The 23,100-nt window shown below is 36.5% G+C and overlaps 1 protein-coding gene across 6 annotated transcripts in view; it reads right to left on the bottom strand.

The window, feature by feature from the left end:
- NNT (nicotinamide nucleotide transhydrogenase) overlaps positions 1–23,100 on the bottom strand; it is a 107,598-nt gene that overhangs the window by 57,241 nt on the left and 27,257 nt on the right. For all 6 annotated transcript variants that reach the window (XM_069492681.1, XM_069492676.1, XM_069492680.1 and 3 more), the window contains exons 3-7: positions 22,268–22,497; positions 19,618–19,835; positions 16,155–16,242; positions 11,761–11,849; positions 4,766–4,953 (exon numbers count right to left, since the gene is read on the bottom strand). In XM_069492681.1, the coding sequence (XP_069348782.1) occupies positions 4,766–4,953; positions 11,761–11,849; positions 16,155–16,242; positions 19,618–19,835; positions 22,268–22,497 (813 nt within the window). The remainder of the gene's footprint in view (positions 1–4,765; positions 4,954–11,760; positions 11,850–16,154; positions 16,243–19,617; positions 19,836–22,267; positions 22,498–23,100) is intronic.

The following is a 23,100-nucleotide window of genomic DNA, read 5'->3' as shown; positions in this document are numbered from 1 at the left end:
TGTAACACTTAAGTTTCTCTCTGTTCTTCAAAACTCTTAAAACAGATGAAATCTTGTAGAAGTAATATTATAAAATTCTACATAGTCATAAAATACATTCTAAGGGAGGGAAGGATGGTAAATGAATCAGATGGTAAAAAAGTAATGCTAAAAACGTTGGGTATCACTGATCTATAGCATATAGGTGTGTCCTGTAAGATCATAATGTGTACAGAAGAAGGAAAAAGAACAATCTGAAAAATATACTCTTACCTTCAGGAAAAACTTTGTATAGTCATAAAAACAATATTATCACTGTAGAATTACATAAATTGAGAGTATCAATTATCCTTGTATTTAATTACTCTCTTGCCTAAAAGTGCAACTCTGAAAAATCACTGTGGAAAGTTATTCTTTTGTACTATATTTCCACTCCACATGAAAGATGAATTCAACAAGACGGCAGCATCAGAGAACCAATGTTGATTTTCCAGGAGACTGCAAAATCTCTCAGGTTCAGTTTCATATACATATGGCCCTTGGATACCAGAGGAAAACAGCTCCTACCCAATTCTCCAGAGTCATGCAAAACTGCCACAAGGATCCTTTCACAGATGTATTTTACAGATCCTAACTAGCATAGATAAAAACAAAAAGTACTGCTACCCTAATCTGAATTGTGCTAAAAAGAGATCCAAGTATGTATGGCCTAAGGTATTTTAATTTACAATCAAGGAATAAATATTTTCCTTCCTATATGACAGGATATTTTCTAATTCCTGAACAGACTTTCCACTACTTCCTAATTCTGTCTCCTGAGAGGTCTAGCTAAACACCTCAAATTGCAGACTGGGCATGTGTCCTAGTTTTGAATAATTTAAGAAAGCTAAATTCCCAGTCTTAAATTAGCCTCTGCAATGTTCCTATCCAAAAGTGAGCCAGCAGAGTGTTCTGTCTTTCCTTGGATAGCACCAGAAAATAAAGGGATTGTACCAACCAAGACCTAAGAAAGACACCCAAAAGTGTTAGTTCAGCAACATTTACTAAGCCACTATCGTGTACAAAGCACTATGCCAAGTACTGGCATAAATCAAAGACTCCTGCTGCCCTCACAGGGAGCCAGGACAACTAAAGAACAATGAGATTAAGCACTGCTGTAACTGGAGGCACAGGCAGACTGCTATGGGTGCAGAAAAAAGAACACCTAGTACTGACTAGGAGGCAGTAAAACTATAGAGGATGTGGTAACTGAGTTGAACAGGATTTCAAAACGCAGGGAAGGGCAGGGATAGCATTCCAAAGAGAAAGAACAATATGTACAAAGGCATAAAAGTATCTTGGTCTATTCAAGGAGATAATAGCAGCCAACATGACTGACATCAGACCCAGAGAATAAGATATTAGTTTATCCTGAGACCCAAAAGCTACAAAAGCTAAATTAGGACTAGAAAATGAAAGGCAATAAATACCTCCAGCGAGTGCAAACTATATACCACAGATAATTAGGAGGTTGGGGAATGTGATCTGACTCTTGTTCAATCTAGATGCCATCATCTAATGATGCTGAAAAACCCTAGTGGTCCAAGATACAGTCATCTTTAGTAAACAAAACCCCAGGCCTTGCAGTAGCTTTGGTTCCACTAAATTAGTAAGTGCAAGACCTGAGATCTCCAAGAGGAGAGCAGGAAAGCTATATGACCATATGATGCTTATGATTTTTTAATTAAGTGGTCATCAGGAAAGATTTTAAATGGAAAAGGTAGTTTCTACCAGGGTAAACTTAGCATGTGTTCCATAGTACTCTTAATTCTCACTATAATTTAGGTGAAATTTACCCAAGACACTGTCAGTGCAAAATCACTATGATTTCTCCTCACCCTACCTCAGAACTACCCTAATTTACTAATCAGATTTTCAACCTGATTCAGTCTATTCCTGGTTAAATATTCTATGTCTACGACAAGTCTCTCTAAAAGGGTTCCAGATCATTAGGGATGCTAAAAAATCTCGTGTCTCCAAAGACTTAGCAAAAAAGTTTATAAGCACAGCCTTAGCACTACCAGAGAGCAGGGCTGTCTTACTTTGTAATGATACCCCCAAAGGTCAAAGAGCTAGACAGGAAGGTGGGGAACTTTCCCTTGTGTGCACAGCGCCACAAAATGGGAATGTCAGCTCAGTCCCATCCTAAAGTTCCCAGCATTAAGTGAAATTCTCACCTTTAACCCACCACCCAACCCAATAAGGGATCTAGATGATGGTACAAAATATCAGGCAGCATAACAATTAGCTTGCTACAAAACTATTTCATTCCACGTACAATCTACATAAGGACAAGCTCGTTGCTTTTTCAAGCCCACTGACTAATGTATACTTTGGAGCAATGAAAATGTACCAACTACATAAAGTTGCTCCCTGAAATTAGCTATTAATACTTGCCTGTGTCCTCTCTCAACGTTCTCATCCATGCCACAGTCCAGCCTTCCGTGGATTTTGGTCTATGACTCTTAGCTTAAAAAATTGCTGACATTTGACTTAATTCCTTTTGAATCCACTTGAGGAAAGCTTTAGAACAACTTCTGCTCTAGGAGTCATTCAGGAGCTAGATATACCATCAGGTGACCCATGCGAAGCCTCAGGACATAAACCAGTAAAGGCACAATGCAAAGGACATTGTTTTCCAAAGGGCATTTGTTCCTTTAAGTAATCTTTTCAATCATTTTTTCAAATGTTCATGCTTTCAGTTTTCAGTCCCCCGGGGACTTTTAGAAAAATCATCTTTTTCCCTGTAATATTCTAATCAACTTTTTTTTTTAATTTTTGTTTGTTTGTTTTCAAAAAAAAGTAAGGGGAAAGTCCCTTTCAGACAGCCTTTTGAGAGCAAGCTTCAGGCTAATCAAGGACTTTGTGTAAGTTTCATGTGAAGACCGTGGCTTCAGAAAACAGGAAAAGGTCAGTGAAACAGATTAATAAAACTTCTTCAACTAGTCTTCAACACTATCATACAATCTGACCTTTTATTAAAGTACATTGACCATAAACTACTGATTAAAAAAATAAGATTATTGGGGAGAAAGAGGCCCTAAAAGTCAGTATATATTTATATAAGAAGTCTTGAGTTCTATCACTTACTTCTAGCTTTATAATCAATAATAAATCTATATATCATGTCCAAATTATCCTCAGTTTTTTATTTAGAGTGTGAGTTGACTAAAACCAGCTTCCTGCCCGCCTCAGCGCCTCCATGAGTAAATGCTTTAGCACCCTCTACTGGCCACTCGTTGCATCTATTGATAGTCAGCTCAGAACTCCCCTCCAGAAGGCACGGCTGCCTCTCAAAGGTCGGATGGTGGCCACAGCATAGCTCACCCCATCCCTTTTTCAAAGCCACCTGTGTAACAGCTGAGCCAGCAGTCATTGCCACAAATGGAAAAGATGGATTCTGAAGTGTTCTACTGACACCGCTTGGACATGAGTTCTGTTCTCGCTGACAAATTTCACAAACGCCACCCTGGGTCCGTGGCTTGTCCGATCTGTATGCACCTCCGGTAACTAAACGCAGGCCTCATGTCTACAGATGCTTGCATGGGCTGAGCCCTGATGACACCCCCACGTCACCCTCCCCTCTACTTCATCTAGCCAGCGCTGGTGGGATGCGGGTATCTGAAGAGACCAGCTCACCTATCACCCAGGTAAACAGAAGAGAAAGAACTTGGGATGGACATTTCCCACCCCCCCCCCCCCGTCCTTGGATTTATATTAGCCAGATTTTTTTGTGGGGGAAGGTGCCAGAAGAGAGCTTCTCCTCTCCCACAGCCTCATGACAAAGCAACTTCTAATTTTTCACAGACCCCCCTAGAGAAAATGAGGCTCCTTTAGCAGGATCTAACAAAAGCCATCGTGAACCCTTTAAGTTCTCATGATCTGGTCCACTTTATTTCAGAAAGGAAAAAATTAGAGGCAGCATAGTATTCATTACTCAATAACAGAAGGAAAGAACAGAGGAAGAGATGAGGTAAGAATATAAAAGGGAGAGAGTTTCTTCACTCTGAAATCTTACTAGATCAAACTACTGCTTACTGAATAATGAATGTTTATTGGTTTGACAATCAATTATGCATTGAGTGCAAAATAGTCTTTAGAAGAAGATTCTGTAAAAGGACTAGAAAGTAATTCCTACCACCAAAGAGATCACTATTTGGCTGAAAAGACCAGTCAGGTCAAAGGAAATAATTAGAAAATGACAAAGTGCCACATCCTTAACTAAAAATACACACTGGAAATTCCATAAATACGTACACACACAGTCCCCTCCTTCCTCTCTCATATGGAAAAATAAACATCAAAATACTAATAACAGTCATGCATGGGGGAACTTCAGATTATCTGTACTTTTTTTCTTTGTATTTTTCAGTACTGTTTGAATTTCCTACAATGAGAATGTACTATCTTTACAAAGAGAAATAAATTAACAATCAATTTATCAGGGATTTAAAAAAAAAGGAAACTGCTTACAAATATAATATTGTACATAGGGTATAATGTATGAACACAGTTATATAAAGATACACAAAAATAAGACAGGGAGAAAACATACTAAATTATTAACGACGTATCTCTAGGGGCTGCAGTGATGTTTGTCATATGCTTGCTCATTTTCTAGCACTTTTATAATAGAAAAATTGATCCTTAGGTAAATAAATTCAAATGTCAAATAATTATTCATCTTCATTTTTAAAAAGTCATGAGTAAAAATGCTTTAAAGATAACCATTTACTTAATGGCATACCTGGAATAAGTGCTGTGCTGATAAGGATGTCTACCTCCTTGCATTGCTGAGCAAAGAGTTTCATTTCTGCTTCAATGAACTCTTTGGACATTTCTTTTGCATATCCTCCTTGTCCCTCTCCAGATTCCTTCAAGTCCACCTCCAAGGGCTCAGCACCAAGAGACTTGAACTGTTCCAAAGCTGCAGCTCTGGGGTGATTATTGAAGGAGAAACAGTGATTATGGTAGGCCCCTAATAAAGGAATCAAGATCATGTACATATACATTTTTAAGAAGAGTAAACTATATATATGTTTCTAGAGTTTCTTTTGATGTCTCTGACTGGACTGTTCCAACTTTTCTTCTTAAGGCAGGTAATACTTTTATGATTTTTTTTCCTGTAAAAAAAAAAAAATTCACTATTGCCAACTCCAGTAATGAATTATGTTTCTTGCGACCCCAATGTTGATTATGATGTGATATCAGACATAAAGATTTGATACTCAAATCACTCAAGTTGAGATTTCTCATTTGTAAATGCTCTGAATTTGTTCTTACGGGGGACTTTTCCCACATAAATGACTCTTAGAAATATTTTAATGAAGTGATTTTTGCCCCCAGTCCTCATTAAAATGTGTTTATGAAAAGTAACCTATAAATGGTAAAATGTGAAAAGCCAACACACTTAAATTATGTAAAAATAAATTCAGTTTAAAAAAATAAAGACTACCCAAGCACTATATCCTGGTTGGAAAACCAGAGCCAACAAAGATCTCAGCCCCATGGTAGACAGTGTGTTTAACTCACCAATATCCATTACCCTACAGTAAGTTCCAAACCTCCCTAATGACAACAGTCACTCAGGGTTCTTGTTAAATATTCAAATGCCCACTGCTTCCCAGACCCATTGAGTTATAATCTCCAGTAGAGAGGCCAGAAGCTATAAATTTAGCAAGAGCTGCAGGTCATTCTTATCATCAGGGAAGTTTGGGAAGCCGTGGTCTCAGCCAGTAAATCCCTAGCAGCCATCATGTTCCAGAGTGTGGATAAGGTAGGACATACAGTCCATGGTTGAGCAAGAAGGTCTCTCTCTGCTGGTCTGAACAAGGAATCTGGCAGCCCAGACTGCCCCTGGAGGTCATGTTGCAACCACAAGTGGAATCAGCCTTCAGAGGAAGCCAAAGCTAAGGACAGCAGAGACGAGAGACAGAAAGAAACTGGTCCTTGATAGCAGCAGTGAGCTTCTAACGCTAGTGTGAAAGGGAGTCCTTCCTCTAAATTCTCAGTTAGGAGAAATAATACATTTTCTTATGGTTCTAAGCCAATTTGAGTTGTTATTTTCCATTACTTGCAGCCACAGGGATACAGCTCTTTAAAAAGCTTCAGAAATATCTGCTATTATTAATAAGAAGATGAATTCAAAATTATATATACGTATGTGTGTATATATACCTATATATTAAATGATCTAAATTTTGTTCAAAAGTTAAATAAAACTCTAAGATATAAAACCAAAATATCATTAGCAATTACATCTAGCTAACAGAATTATAAAAGGTATTTTCTTTTTATGTTTCTCTATATTTTTCAATAATGAACATGTATCATTAGAAACATAAAAGCTATTTGGAATCTTTGCTGTTATATCTTTGCCAATAATCTTATTGTTTAAAAATATTGTATCAAAATTTAAAATGTATATATCCTTTGACCCCAATATTCCATTTCTAAGAATTTATCCTAAGAAAATAAAAAGAGATCACATACATATGCTCTTGGATATAGTCATCCCTCAGTATCCATGAGAAATTAGTTCCAAAAGCCCCGTCCCCCATGTCAAAAATCCACAGATGTTCAAGTCCCTTACATAAAATGGTACAGTATTTGCAAATAATCTACACAAATCCTCCTGTATACTTTAAATCATCTCTAAATTACTTATAATACCTAATACAATGTAAATGTTGTGATACCATATTGTTTAGGGGATAATGACAAGGAAAAAAAGTATGTACATGCTCAGTACAGATACAACCACTGTCTGGTTTTTCTCCCCTCCGAATATTTTTGATCTGATTGAAGCCACAGATAACAGAACCCACAGATATGGAGGGCCAACTGTGTGTGTTTGTGTGCGTATACACCTACAGAGTATTGGTTACGTACAGCATAGAATGTCCATTTACAGAGGATTTATTAAATACATCATTATACTTCTATACCAGGGTTAGGGAACCTGAAGCCTTAAGGCCATACGTGGCCTTCTAGGTCCTTCAGCACAGCCCTTTGACTGAATCTAAATTTTACAGAACAAATCCTTTTATTTTTATTAATACATTTTTCTTCATCCTTTATGTTCTTATTTTATATTTAAAATGAACGTATGCAAAATATCAAAGAATAAAATAAGTTTCAACAAAATAATCCTCCCAGACTGACCAGCACAATGAGAACTTTAGTCAGCCATAGGGGCTAAATTGACGGCTGCTGCACTCACGACTTAGTTCTAACTTCCCCCAACTGACTGGCACCACTACCGCAGGAGGCTGGTTGGCTAGAGTTTACAGGGGTTGAGTATGCCAGTCTGCTATCAGTTTTTGACAACAGGGCACAGTGTTTCTGTTTGAAGTGAAATTTCCAAATAGTTGCACAGCTTGACAGTATTTTTTAATTCTGTCTGCTTAATAGCCCATCATGTCAAAGAAGACCAAGAAAATGCTAAAGGAAGAAAACAGATTTTTTTTTATGAGGATTGGGAATTGAAATATCTTGCTTCTGCTAGAGATAATATGATTTGCTTGCTTTGTGATACTGCAGTATCAACATTAAAGAAATTCAATGCTCATCAGCATTATAACACTCACTAGGACCACAAATATTTTAAATTAGAGGGAGAGGCATGAAAGGTTGTATTACAGAAATTAAAAGATGAAAAGCAAAGACAATTCTTTCAAGCAGCAATAAGACCTGGAAATAATGCCACTAAAGCAACTTATAAAGTAGCTTATACACTTGGGGGGGAAAGGAAGCCATTCAGTGATATAGAAATTGAAAAAGAATGCATTTTAGAAGTTGCAGGATGCTTAGACCCTGATAACATTTCAAAGTACAAGTAACTGCCTCTTTCCAGGAGAACCATAACTGATTAGCAACATGAATTAGCCTTCAACTTAACAACTTCATCCAATACATCAAAAGGAAAATAAACATTATTCAGTCACTTTGGATGAATCAACTGATACTACTGACTTAGCGCAGGTTTTATACTTCATTCGGGTCATAACGGAAGATTTTCTTTGGTACAAAAAGTTACTGGCTTTGGGCACTTTTGCAAACAGAGCATAGGGAATAAGTATTAATATCTTCAACAACTTTCAAGATAAATGTCGTGAATTTGGACTGAATTTGATAAATTTAGTGAGTGTATGAACAGACAGTGCACCTTCCATGACAAGAAAACACAAAGGGTTACTACTGTACAGTTAACAAGTATTAACAGAGCCAGATGCTCTCATTTCTTTTCATTGTATCTTGCATCAGCAAAATCTCCATGCTAAAGTTACTATTTTAAGTGACACTGTGCAACAAGTTATAAGTATTATTAACGATATTCATGCAAATGTAACACAGCATGGTCAGTTTCATAACATGCTAAAGTGGAACCACGAAGTATTCAACGTGGATCTGCCATATCATTCTAAAGTGCATTGGCTACCACAGGGACAGATGTTAGTCAACATTTTATCTCTGAGAGAACAGAAATTAAGTCTTTTGAAGAACAGAATTGGCAATATGAATTATTGAAAGAAGATTTCTATAGGAATGCAGCATTTCTGTGCAATATCATGTCAAATCAAAACGACTTGAATATTTCTTTGCAAGGTAAAACTAATCCATATATATGGTATGTGGCAAAAATTCCAAGCATTTTGAAAAAACCTATCTTTTTTCAAAACACTTCCTCAAAAGGAAATTTCGGATGAACATTTTCCCCAGTTGGCAAAGGTCACTGATGAGCGGGATGATATATGCGAATCATTTGAAGTATACACAGCTGTTACAGACCTATTAATTGGAGAATACAATGAAAGGTTCACTGACTTTGAGAATCATGACATCACACTCAAAGTAGCATTTCAGCCTCACCTAGTTGATATCACCAAGGCACCTAAGGGACCACAGATGGAATTGATTAAGCTCTCAGTAGACGACATTTTAAAGTCATTGTTTGATGCTAAGAAAGATCCAATTGAAATACGGAAAAATGCAGAATACTCATTCATGCCTTTCAGCAACATGCCTGAAAATGCTTTCTTGCTTTTCAACCACTATTGCTGCGAATCTATTAATACATTCTCCTATCTAACCCAAAGCAAGACACCCTTAAAGTCACAAATGACTGATACCAATCTAGAGGATCAACTGAAACTGCGGACATCCATGCTGCAACCAAATATTCAAATGCTTTCCAACGAAAAGCAGACACAACAAAGTTATTAAAAGGTTAGTTAACTTCAAAATAAAGAAATAGTTTTCATTTTTTGAAATTATTAAGTACACAGTAGTTAGATTTTTTTATAGAATAATGTACATTTTTAAGTATTTCTAATTGGAGTTTCTTAAATGGGGCCTTATTTGATTACACGAAAAGGTAATGCAGCCTTCCAACAGAAAAAGGTTCCCCCCTCCTGTTCCATAGAATGGAAACTTCAGGTATTAAAAATATTTTAGGTAAGGAAAGATTTTCATGATCTACTGTTAAGTGAAAAAAAGTTAAGTAGTACTATTAGTAAAACTGCATTTCTAATTAATGTGTAGAAGAGGGAACATATATTAAAATGTTAATAGTTATCTCTAGGCAGGACTTTAGGGTATTTTATTTTCATTTTTTGTGCTTTTTCATATTTTTCTGAATTGGGGAAATAATCACATATTATTTTTATGATAGGAAAGAAAGTAAAGCTTTTATATTTCAATTTTGTAATACAGGCATTAGGTAAGATAATCACTATTGTTAACAGAGGAATTTCCTAGTTATTGTTTGAAAGAATTGAAAAATTAGACTCTTTTACTATCATCGGGCAATGAGTTGTCCTAAAGTTTTTAGTATGTTTAATTAATATATACCACTCAATCTTCCAACAAGAATTTATAATCAAGTGTTTCCCAATATATTTGGATTTCATGTTTGTAATACCAACCCCAGTCTCAAAATAGTGACTAGATTAATGAGCTATACTTCTTAAAAAAGTATGGTATCACTTCAGCCACATCTTTCTTCATTGTATAGTCGAGTCACCTGAATAAACTTAATACATTGTAAAGAAAAATAGTTTTTCTATTTTTCTAATATAAGCACAGGCATATGCTAGCTCTCTACTCTGTACACAATCCATAACAAATGACATTGATACACTCAATTTTCAGTAGTTCACCCCCTACTAAATTTCACATCATATCTAAGTCAGATATATCCATTTCCACTTTAATACTATTGTCTACTACAATGAAAATTTGAACAACCTGCTTTCTACAGGCTTGGAGGTCTTGAAAAATATTCACATCAACAAACATTAAAAGTGAAAAGATAGGACTATTGGCATGACTAACTTTGGCTGTCCTTGGTTTGTATCTTGGTTACTTTGGAAATGCCTTACTTTCTCATTTCAGCAGGATAGCTTTTTATCAATATATTATTTCTCTGAACTCCAGGTAAAGACTGCTTAACCATATTCTATGCAACATTGTTTACTCTGAAAATCATATTCTTTCCAACTTTGAATTTTTTTTTTTTTTTTTTTTTGTTGAGACAGAGTCTCACTTTGTTGCCCAGGCTAGAGTGAGTGCCGTGGCGTCAGCTTAGCTCACAGCAACCTCAGACTCCTCGGCTTAAGCGATCCTACTGCCTCAGCCTCCCGAGTAGCTGGGACTACAGGCATGCGCCACTATGCCCGGCTAATTTTTTCTATATATATTTTTAGCTGTCCATATAATTTCTTTCTATTTTTAGTAGAGACGGGGTCTCGCTCTTGCTCAGGCTGGTCTCGAACTCCTGACCTCGAGCGATCCACCCGCCTCGGCCTCCCAGAGTGCTAGGATTACAGGCGTGAGCCACCGCGCCCGGCCTGAATTTTTTTTTTATCATTCTATATTCAAGTGTGGCAGTAGTAATATTCCTATACTACCCTCAACTGATAATAAACGACAACATGTTTTAACCTCAAAAAAGGTATTGGAACACATAAATAACAGTAATCAATAAATATTTAATAAAATCCAGTATCTAGTGTCTTCTGAAATGAAGAATTTTAATCAAATTTCTCTTAAAAGACAATCTAGGAAAGTGTGTGTATGTCTGCTCTAAAGAAATACAATGTACATAATTAAGTACTTTCACCTATGGTCTCTAAAATGATCAGAGAAAGATATTCAACTCTATCTTTCATTAAAAGCAGGAGGCCTTCGCATAAATAATGCAGTGATAATAATTCATGCGTTGGTACTCAGGTGAAATATCAAGTCAGCTTTAACTGCTTCCACCCATCCAAGGAAGGGCATGCCCCTCATTCAGTCTGTTTTCTAAGATGCCTCCTATTTTACTCTTTCCTTATACTCACCATCTTTCTTCACATCCGTAAGCTAATGCCTAAAAGCATTCTGAACCGATAACAGGACTTGGTAAAGCAACATGTTAGAAACTCAGAATAGAGAAAACTCTAGCCCCATTGCCAATCCACACAAAGAAACAAAACTGTGAGCTGTTAGTTTCCAATTTTTGGGGTGTTTTTTTTTTTTTTAATTATTTCTGCTGGGTCCTCAATTTCTTTTCCACTAAAGTAATTCATTTTCGCTTTGTATCAACTTTTAAAAGTAGAAATATTTTTTAATGGAAAGAGCTTAATAAAGCAGTTTCAATGTGCTACTTCAATTTAGAAATTCTAAGGAAAGCATAATATGCCCCTGAAACAAATTGTTTTTACTTTAACATCAGTCGCCTTGCTGAACATCAGCACTCACCTTGTGTCAAATCCTCGAACAATTGCGCCCATCGACTTTGCTGCCCCTGCAGAAGCAAGCCCGGCAACACCACCACCAACTATCAGAATCTAGAAAAGATAGAACCATTTATGTTTTAAATAAAGTTCATTATCAACTAATTATGAAAAATAATAATTATAGGTGCCTGGTACACAGTTAGCATACAATAAATGGTAGTACGGATGGCGGTGGTGGTGATCAGCCCTCAATAAATGTATTGCGTGGACAGACTATTGTTTAGCTGAACCACCACTGTTTTCAAAATTTTATCAAAAGAACAACTGCCGGAAAAGGGCAATAACCTTCACTAAAAATAGTCTAACAAACAGCATTTCCACATAAAAGCTACCTAAGCATAATCAGTATTACATATGTTAAAGATTAATAGGTTCCTTCCCATAGTTCCCTCTATTAAAATTCCCCATGTGGCATTCTAACTCCCCCCTCTCAGATTCTAAGGTTTACTTCTATGTTTATAAAATACCAAAACACATTTCAAAGATGAGTACAACTTTGATGAACATGTATCCCAACTCCTATCTTAATGTTTCTGAAAGGAACAGCTGGTAACCAACCACATAATTCTGAACCATTTTGAGCAAATTGCATGTGAAGTCCCAAACAGTGTAACTAATCTCCCTAACCATGGAAGGATCAGAGCCAACAGAACCAAAGAACTCTTCAGAAACAAGAGTCTCCCCTGTCTTCTAAGAAACAAAGTAAGAACAATGTTGTCTCCAGTCTACAATGGGCCTTCCAGAGAAAAGTCCTGTTATATATCCCATAAACAGTCAGTCGAAGGCAACTCCTTGTTCCTGTAGAAAAAAATGTCACCCACAGAAAATGAAGCTTATAAATTCCCACCCACCCATTGTGCCCACACCTCCTTCCGCCTTTCTACAAAGACGGCCAGTCAAACTGTGCCCTGGCGTGCCCTAAGCATTGCTCAGAGATCATGTGAATTGATCTTGATGATGATAGTTTGTTTTGGATAAGGGGGAAAGTCTATAGGAAAGGGGACAAAGAGGGACCAGAGAGAACAAGCAGGCACTAAGGTGCCAATCCTGTTCCACACAGAAGTGCCACCACTGCTTTAACAAATGAAATAAAAGTCAAAATAAGAAAAAAAAAAAAAAAAAAAAAAAAAATCACAAGACTTGGCCAAGTTATCTGAATCAAGAAAAAACAAAAGACCCTATAAGTTAATTTTAATATTTAAATTTTTTTTTTTTTTTTTTTTTTTGAGACAGAGTCTCACTCTGTTGCCTGGGTGAGTGCTATGGCATCAGCCTAGCTCACAGCAACCTCAAACTCCTGGGCTTAAGCAATCCTACTGCCTCAGCCTCCCGAGTAGCTGGGACTACAGGCATGCGCCACCATGCCCGACTAATTTTTTCTATATATTTTTAGTTGCCCATATAATTTCTTTCTATTTTTAGTAGAGACGGGGTCTCACTCTTGCTCAGGCTGGTCTCGAACTCCTGAGCTCAAACGATCCACCTGCCTCGGCCTCCCAGAGTGCTAGGATTACAGGCGTGAGCCACCGCACCCGGCCAAGACCCCATAATTTAAAAGACAAAATTGTACAAGCATAAAGTCATGCGGATCCTACAACAAAAATTTACTCTTTCTCTGCAGCATGGGGTGAAGAAAAAGACACAGAGACTAAGAGCCAGAGAGCTTAGATTGAAGTCCTGTTACTAACTAGTTCTAAACAATGGACTAAAACTGAAGCATTTAACTACTAACTGGCATATATTCAAGAAACAGTATGAGACAAGGCAAGAGAAAGAAACTACCTTTCAGGATGTTCCTAACGTTCAGTCACATAACCTGTTCCTCTTCTGGCCTTGCCCATCTCAGTAAAGGGCACTAACCACACACAATTGTTCAAGCCAAAATGGGGAGATCATCTTGAGTCCTTCCTTTGCTCATATTCCCACTTCCAGTCTATCTACAAGTACCACTGGTTTTAACCCCAAAGATCTCCCAATCTGTCCCCTCTTCTACATCTCTGTGGCCACCACCTTCCCAGGTACAACCAATTCCTCACAGACCTTACTTTCACTCTTCCTGCTACTATCACTTCCCCCACAGAACAGCCAAGTGATTTTTTTAAAACCCTAAATTTGACATTTCCCTTAACTGCAGGAGAATCCAAACTCTGTAACATGACCTAGAAGAGAGACCTCAACTGATCAAACCCAGACCTTCCTTTCCAACGTCATCTCAGATCACTCTCCATCTTGTTCACCACACTCCAAAGCCACCAGCCTTCTTCAGTTTTCTAGAACCTAAATACTAGAATCCTGAATGCCTAGAATCCTAATCCCTGGTTTCTTTCTTCCCATCCTTCAGATCTCACCTCAAATGTCAGGGGAGCCTTCTCCATTACCCTAACTAAAGTAGCCTGTTCCCATTTCTCAGTATAATACCATCCAGTCCATTTTTTTCATATCTAAAGTTGTCTCTCACATTTATTTGATTTTTTGTCTCCTCACTGCAACTCTCACTAGGGTATAAGTTTTGTGTAGCAGGGATTTTATGTGTCTTGTTCATACCATGTCCCTAGTTCGATGCCTGACATATCATAAGCCTTCAACAGATTGATTTTAGTTCATTCTAGACAAGTAAGAATGCTTCGTGTTTAAAAAATATATAAATAAAATACTGTATTATACAGTCTACCTTGATGAGCTCAACTAGTGTCTTCCATTTCAAAAACTATTTCTGACATCTAACTAAAGTCCTTTAAGCTGCAATTCAAATTTTCAGTAAAGATAGTCACTTCTCCACCTTTTAAAGGCTGATCAGTTCTCCTTTCTTTAAGGCTCTTGTCTTTTGTTTCACTTTTTAACCCCTTATATTCACAGCTCTCCTCCTTTCAACTTCGCCATACATGTAGAAAGATTCTAACCAAAACTGAGTAGTGGACTTGTGCCTGAAAGCATTCAGCCAGTTTAAGAACAGCATCAAACTTCTAACCACCATGAGTGCCAGACATTTTCTTATGATCCTGAGAAAGAAGTCAAAATTTAATCACTTCCCATATCACATCTTTGTTGTTTGCTCATACTTTCTTGCTAAATATTCTGGCCTCCATTTCAGCCACTTACATTTTTTTCACCTGGTCTGTTTTACAAGGAATATATAACTAGATTTCCCAAAGCTGCTATTAGCCTTTTTTTTTCCCAGCCTTTTCCCAGGATGTTTATTTTGCATGAGAACTCTGGGCTTACATAATGAAGTACTTAAAAGCAGGAACCACAGGGTAAACCTGTACTCTAAAGGTAGGAAGATGAGAACATTTAAAGTCCGATTTCCCGTTCCTGTGGTTTAGATGTGGTTTGTCCCTGCCAAAACTCATGTTGACATTTGATCCTCCATGTGGCAGTGTTGGGAGGTGTTTGGGTCATAGGGGCAGATCCCTCATGAATAGATGAATGCCCTCTTTGGTGGGGAGGGGAGGGTGAGTGAGTTCTTGCTGTGGGGGAATGGGTTCGTTGTCATGACAGTGGGTTGTTAAAAAGAATCTGGCTTCCTGAGTTTCTCTCTGTTGCTTTCTCTTTCACCATGTGACCTCTTTGCACGTAACTGCTCCCCTTCTGCTGTCCGCCATGAATTGAAGCAGCCTAAGGTCCTCACCAGATGCAGCTGCCCAACCTTGAACTTGCCAGCCACCAAAATCATAAGCCAAATAAACCTCTTTTATTTATAAAGGACCCAGCCTCGGGTATTCTGTTATAGCAACACAAAACAGACTAAGACACCTAAGACTCGAGGTTTACATTGTTACTGAGTATATTTAGCAGTGAAGGGTCACAACATAGCTCCTATTATTTCACCCAGCCATCCCCACCTCCCATCATTAACTGCTCTTCCCTGTTCTCAGTCTGGATTAAAGAACTGGTACCCTTTGCCTCTGCCAAATCCCCTGATTATACCACTTCCCTTTTTCTGTCTTCTTGATCCAAAAACCCATAAAAAGTGAGAAAACCAAAGAAGTCTTCTCTACGAGCCAAAATTTCACAATAATTGGGAAACCCAGAATTTCCTAAATCGCATCTTGAAGCTTTTTATTTTAACAGGCCACATAGAACAAGTTATTCAAAGTCTTAAGACTTCAAGTTTGTAAATCAAAAATCAAAAAAAAAAAAAAAAGACTAAAACTTCCCGAATGTCAAAATTCATTTTTTTCAAGCAATCTTAAATATTCAGCTTTGAGAATCCACCAAGTATTTGTACATACCACAAATTCATCACTGTGAAGTTAACACATAACAAAAACTTTAAAGTAACTACATTTTAAGACTATCCATACCTTTGTCTTTAATTCATTCATATTATGAAGAAACATGAAAAGCTACACCTACCTTAGCTGGAGGAACTTTTCCAGCAGCTGTGATCTGACCAGTAAAAAACCGTCCAAAATGATTTGCTGCTAGGACAACAGCCTTATAACTTTTAAAACAAACAAACAAATAGATAAATAATTCCATGAAATGAAAGGTCTTAGGCTCATATATCATAAGTCATCAATAAAGCTTTGTAAAAGAATAATAGCTAATATTGATACAGTACTTAGTATGTGCCAAGAAGAGTTCTAAGTGGTGTGTGTATACTTACTCCTTTAACCTTCACAAGCTTATGGATAGGTATAATTATCACCTTTATTTCTCACCATTTATAGGTGAGAAAACTGAGACAGAGAAAGAGACCTGCCCAAGGTCACTCAGCTTAATAAATGGGAGAGACAGAAGTCTAACCCAGGCAGCCTGTCTATGGAGGCACACACACTTATCCATGACGCTACCCAGCCTCTGCATAACAAATACTGCAGAAAATCAGTTGAGATAGAAAAAGTAACAAAGGAAAGAAAAGAAAATGCTAACAGTGGCTTTCTTTAGGTGCTGGGACTATGTATCTTTCACACTTTCTTTTACTTTACTCTGTTATCCAAATGTTTTTTGATGACTATGTAGTGTTTATATAATAAGGAGAAAATTTTTCAAATAAAATAAATTAGATTAGCTATATACTTGTACAAAAGATTCCAACCTCAGAGAATAAAAAACACTTCCCTTGATCTAATGGTTGAAATCACGGGATTTTTAAGACAGACTGACTTCAGTTCATGTCCTAATTCTATGACTGATGAGCTTTGTGACCTTGGGCAAATTTCTTTAATTCTCTAAACCTTGGTTTCTTCATTTATAAAGTGAAGACAAAAAAGCATCTATCTCTTAGAGTTGTTCTGAAGACTAAATGAGATAATGCAGGTGAAGAACTTAGCATAAAGCCTGTCACACAGAAGATGCTCAATAAATCTTAAATGTTTTAGCCAAAGAAACAAACTATGCAATAAAAGCTAATAATATGCACCACCTTTTCTTTAATGGGATACTTTTGATAAACTACACTAGTTTCCTTTGCACATCATTTTATATTTAAAAGGCACTTTTGTACACTCTCACTTGGTAATACATACTCTGCCTCAATATTATAATGCAACTATTAAAACCCACCCACTAGCTGGCAATAAACCTCTCCCTGGTCATGTTTTTATATAATAATACTTGATATAACAATTGATGCAAAAACATAACAGTCACTACTATTACTTTACGTTAATCATACTGGAGCAGGAAACAATAATTTAGAGATTACATGATTTGTTAGTTTTACTTCTGACTTCAAGTGATAGAAATTTTCAGTGGGAAAACATGACAAAGATTCAAAGGCCATTGTAAGAAATTAATTTTGTAATTAATGTTTTAAAAGATTCAGTTGCTATTCACAAAAAAATTACAAATCGAGACTGATTACACGGGAAATGTGTAAGAAAATGTTGCTAGTGGAAAAAAGTAATAAATTGGGCATTTTCTTGATGACAGCAAAAAAGCTCAGAGTGAACAGTAATGAACTGGAAGCAGCACGCCTTCACTGTAATATGGCTGCATGTATGAATGAGATAATGACTTATCCCATACTGTGTGGGTGTGTATACTAGATGATTCATTTCACACTATGCTCTTTGCACATATCAACTCAGGGCATAAAACACTGTCTCTTCAAATTGTGTCCCATGGATCCCCAAAGGTTTAAACTTCAGACAAATCTGAGGCCATAATGGATGAGATAGAGAACAGGTGTGTGTTGGAACATTCCACCTGTGCTCAGTGCAACCAAGGCCCCTCAGCATAGGAGCTGGATTTATTTATACTACCTCATAATACTTCATCTGCTCAAAGGATTTTGCAGCTAAAAGCGCTGATCTAGAGTTACTGGTTTTGATATTATTTCACATATGTGCATTTCACATGACAGAATCAAAGGTACCTTTAAAACTTTACATTACACATTTTCTACATAAAATTTATGTAGAAAATTGCGCATTTCAACATTGCATAATATAACTCTTCTACAAACTAAATCAATATACCAAAAATTTATCTTCTCCCTTGGTATATTACTTACACCATAAAATACATCTTCTGACAAACCATTTGCCATATTACATCAAGCACAACAAAATGTGTTTTTAACTTGTCATTTTTGTTTATTGCATCTCATTCACATCAAACGTGAATAGCTAATACACAAAGTATTGTATTAATAGAATCTGTGACATATTTGATGCACTAAAACATAAAACCGAAGAAATCTTCGGCTCATATGTCAGCCATAAAAGGCCTTATTCATGTTAGTCTTTTTTTCATGCACTTTTTAAAAAATATTTTCTGTGTTGACGGCTCATTAATATTAGCAAATTGTCAACTACTAATAGCTTTCATGCTTAAAATCCAATCTAATTAGTTTCTTAGAGAAGAATGCGCTATCCCATTTCCTCTAAGGCACAGTCAGCAATACAGTGCATATAGTTTTTCCCACCCCTCACCCATGGCAGACATAGCCACATTCCTCTGAACAGAATGGGCCATAGAATCAATCCTTCTCAACACAGCACTCCAGCACAGCAGGCTGACTATAGTCAACCATCAGTTACTGTATAGTTTTAAATAACTAAAAGAGTGGAATTGGAATGTTCCCAACACAAGGAAATGAGAAATACTTGACATGATAGATACCCCAATTACCCTGATTTGATTATTGCACATTGTATGCCTCTACCAAAACATCACACGCACCCTATAGCTATATACAACTATTATGTACCCATAATAATTAAAAATAAATTTTTTTTTTAATGTGAGAAAGAAAAAACAGCACTCCAGGCATCAACAAGGAATGTATTAGTGCTGGTGGGCAAGTGAAGCTTATTACCACCTTGGCCTTAAATGTAAGAGGACATAGCCCTCAGTTATCACTATGGGTTTTGATACCAGAAGAAACTTCCTCTACTACACACGTTTCTGATTCATTAAATGTTTTATGAATTTACCTAAGTAAAGCCTAGTTAAGATGGTAAATCTGCTAATGTGTATATATTAGATTTAACATATGAGACTGCCAATATTCAACCATTTTTGACCTACAAAAACAGAAATTTCAACCTAATATATACATGTATACACACACACACATGAAATACAGCATATTCCTCAAACAATCTGACAGCTATTTCCTTTTGTGGATGGAAGTACTTCTTCTCTTCTACCCATGAAGATTAAAAAGGAATATAAATAGAGTTCATTTCCTATCTGATTACTGTGAAATAAAATGAATCTTAAAAATAATTTAAGTGCATTCTCAAAAGGGCTGCAATCTCTAACAATTATTATGAGTAAAATCACTGTAAGAGAAGAGCTACTGTGTGAATGTTTCCATTGCAACATTGTACTTTTGTTCAATTGAAATGGAAAAGATTCAACCTACCCAGCAATGTTGGCCATGGAGCTTAGCGCATCATATCCCTGAGCAATTGTGACTCTTGGAACCTGGTCCATTGCCAGAACTGTAGTTTTTCTTTTGGAAAGTTTATTTAGCAAGTCTGGATTTTGTGCTGGGTAAATAAAACTAATCAGTGTTCCCGATGTCTTTAAAAGGTCAGCTTCATGAGCACCTAATGTTGGATTAACCATGGGGGCTCGCACCTGAGAAAAAAGTCACAGATTAAAAATATAAATACCTTAATCATCTTTTTAAGCAAACAGCAATCTAGAAATTTTCCATGATTGAAATAATACTCCAGATATAAATATTCCATCAATAAATTTCTCACTAAATTCTTAAGCAAGGTAATGCACACAAAGATGTATACCATCTGTCCTCTGCCTAATGACCTATGGACTGGTCTGAGTAAAGAGTACACACACCTGGGCAACATATTGAGACAGGTTTAACAATTAACTGTAGAGCAATGAAAAAATATGGAGGTTCTACAACAAACCTCTCCTCCCAAAACCTCATACCTGGGAAACACACAGTACAGGGATAGGTTTAACAATTAACTGTAGAGCAGTGAAAAAATATGGAGGTTCTACAACAAACCTCCCTTCCCAAAACCTATTACTCTGGTAAAATTAAGATACATTAGAATAAACAGGAAGTGTTTGTTGTGTGTTCAAAGATTCAATTCTTGCTAATTTAGGCAAGCATAAGCATTTGGAGTGGTGAGGCATTAAGAACATTGTAAACTAAAATCTCAATGATAGATTTATGTCACCTTAAAATTCCAGATGACTATTCATAGACAAACACAATTCAAACAAGTAGCCTTGCTGAATGGGATTTAAGCAAAAAGCTACAATACATTCTGCTAAGTATCAAATAAGTGAATGAATACACACTCCACATGCTTGAAAGTCTCAAATGTCTATTTTCAAAGCCAAATTTTAAAAATTCCATTTTAAAAGTATTTTTAAATGTTTTATATCCAACTTTAAAATCAATCTTTAATTAATATATCTCATTTCATTAGCTCCCAGTTTGCAGTAGTGGTTTTAGGCAAGTAAACACAGAAAACACAGCCTCTGGGACTTATGTTTTAAATACAAACACAAACACTGGGTCAATAATTTCATCTCACAGCATTTCACCTCAATTTACCTATGAGACACCTTTGTCTGTTATTCCCATTTCAGGTGTTGATCTGGTGATGCATATGACTCTAGGTTCTGGCCTTTAATTAAGACTCTCTGACAAGGTCTATTTTTCCTCCATGAAAATCTATAACATAGATTTAGTAAAAATTAGAGGACAATTTTGAATTGATTCTACTGGCCCCTATCAAGTGCTCAGCTGAGACTGTTGGCATCTGAGTAAGTTAAGCCAATGGTATGTACCCCTGAAGGTGCTCCTCAAGATGTTAACAGGCTTGATTCAAAAGAAAGGCCCCAAGGTCAAGCAGTTTATCAATGCTAATACTGTATACAGTTACATAAGTTTCTACACTATATGATTTCTCAGCATACCTTTAACGTGCTCATATACATTGTGAATCCCAAAAAGGAACACAGAGCACTTCCAAAATGTATATGTACCCTTATATCCCTTTTTTCAGACATTTCCAAAGATTTTTATCCCTAGAACATACATTAGAATGAACTGTACTTATTTTCCTATTTTCCCCAAGTTCTTTTATAATACTACATATCAAGTTACATTGCCAAGTATCTGTAAACATAAAACTTTAAAAATCTTTAGCTGAATTACAATTTATCTCTATACTATTTACTATTAAGTTTCTGCAGCAAAAATTGGTTTGTATCTTCTGCAAAAACCATTTAAGATCACATCAAGTTTTTCAGTGGACTTTATATAAGGAAAAAAAATGATGTGATTGAATCCTCTTAGAAATTAATATAGAAAAAAGCTTATCTTTATTAAAAAGTGAGATATTAATACTTCTGTTTGCCTTGATTGCAGAGGCTTAGGATTTAATGTTCAACTCTAGTTATCATCTCTGTGTCAGACTCTTGATACAGTCTCTCCCCCTTTCTCTATAGGATTTTTTACTTCAGATTTTAATTCTAAAGTTCTACAGCAGCTAGATTTCTATTATACATTACCTTAAGACCTTGTTTTAAAGTAGCTAAGGCTACATGCCCCTCAGCCCAATGCTGCTTTCTCCAGAATAGTCATGCCCTCTCTAGAAATAGTACTCATGTCAGCATAAATCATTGTGTCTTCAAATATCAGAACATCGCTGTATATTCAGTCCCAAGCTGAGTTCTGCACCCTCTTTCTATTCTCTTAGCAGTTAAATACTCACCTGTGGGTATTCTGGGTATATATAGACCACATAGCGCAAATTTTCCCTAGCCCATTAAAAGGAAATTCCATATAGCAAACATAAAATGAAGATCGCTTTTTCTCTTCTCATAGTTAAATACAGGTGACATTGCCTGATAAAAGTTCTATCGGAGCATGAAAAATATTCACAACATGCAACCATTTCTTTAACAAAAAAGCATCATTTGAAAATAGGAAAAGCTATATCACCAAAGAAAGTAATTTAATTTTTCTATGAAAAGACTTCAAAAAGTCAGCATGCCATAAATGGGAGGGGAAAAGAAATAATTACTTTGACCACCAAATCAGAAGCCAGTGCTTCCTTGGCCCCTTGGATTTGGGCACCTGCTGCTCTATAGTGATCATCCGAGAACTTGGAAGCTTCGCCTGCACCCGATTCCACGACAACATTAAAACCCTGCTTGACCAATGCCTGAACACCAGCAGGAGACAACGCCACTCGCTTCTCATTTTGGAAGATCTCCTTGGGGACTCCAATAGTCAGTTGCTTGTATGGAATTCCTGAAAACAGACAAAGGCAAAAAAAAATTTGGTTAAAAACAAACAAAAAAAACCACCCCGTTTAATAACAGATTTCAGAAAATGGAAATGGGAAGTCTGTTCTTCAAAATATACCACACAAACAAGTTGCTGTTAAAAATGATGTTCCTCATTCATAATCATAATTCTTTGACTTTTTGATAGATGATGAATTTTTATGCTTGTTCTCCTGAAAGTTCTAAATATTTTATTTAATCAATGGCTCTCTTCAAGGTATGACAAGCGTAGTTTATTCTCAGGAAAAAAATGGGATCAGAGATCACTCAGCATGTAACTCTACTCATCAAACTAACCCTCTCAGGGTCTCTCGTCCTTACCTTTAACAAAGATAGAAGTAATTAGCTGTTTTGTAGAACAATCCTATAATAGATACTTTAATGGCCTGCCACACCCAAAGTCACCTTCCTGGCAACATGGTCACATGCGACTTCTCATAGATTTCTCAGTGTCTTGTACCTTCAGACTCTACACACTTAGCCACTTAGACAATTTTGAGTAGAGGACTGACATGATCTTACATTTTTAAAAGATTATTCTGTCTTGTGCAGAACAAACTGTAGAGGG

Source organism: Eulemur rufifrons, chromosome 17 (genome assembly GCF_041146395.1).
Source record: "Eulemur rufifrons isolate Redbay chromosome 17, OSU_ERuf_1, whole genome shotgun sequence".
Taxonomy (NCBI): Eukaryota; Metazoa; Chordata; class Mammalia; order Primates; family Lemuridae; genus Eulemur; species Eulemur rufifrons.
Note: the sequence above shows the minus strand (reverse complement) of the source record. Positions and strands in the feature narration are given on the sequence as shown.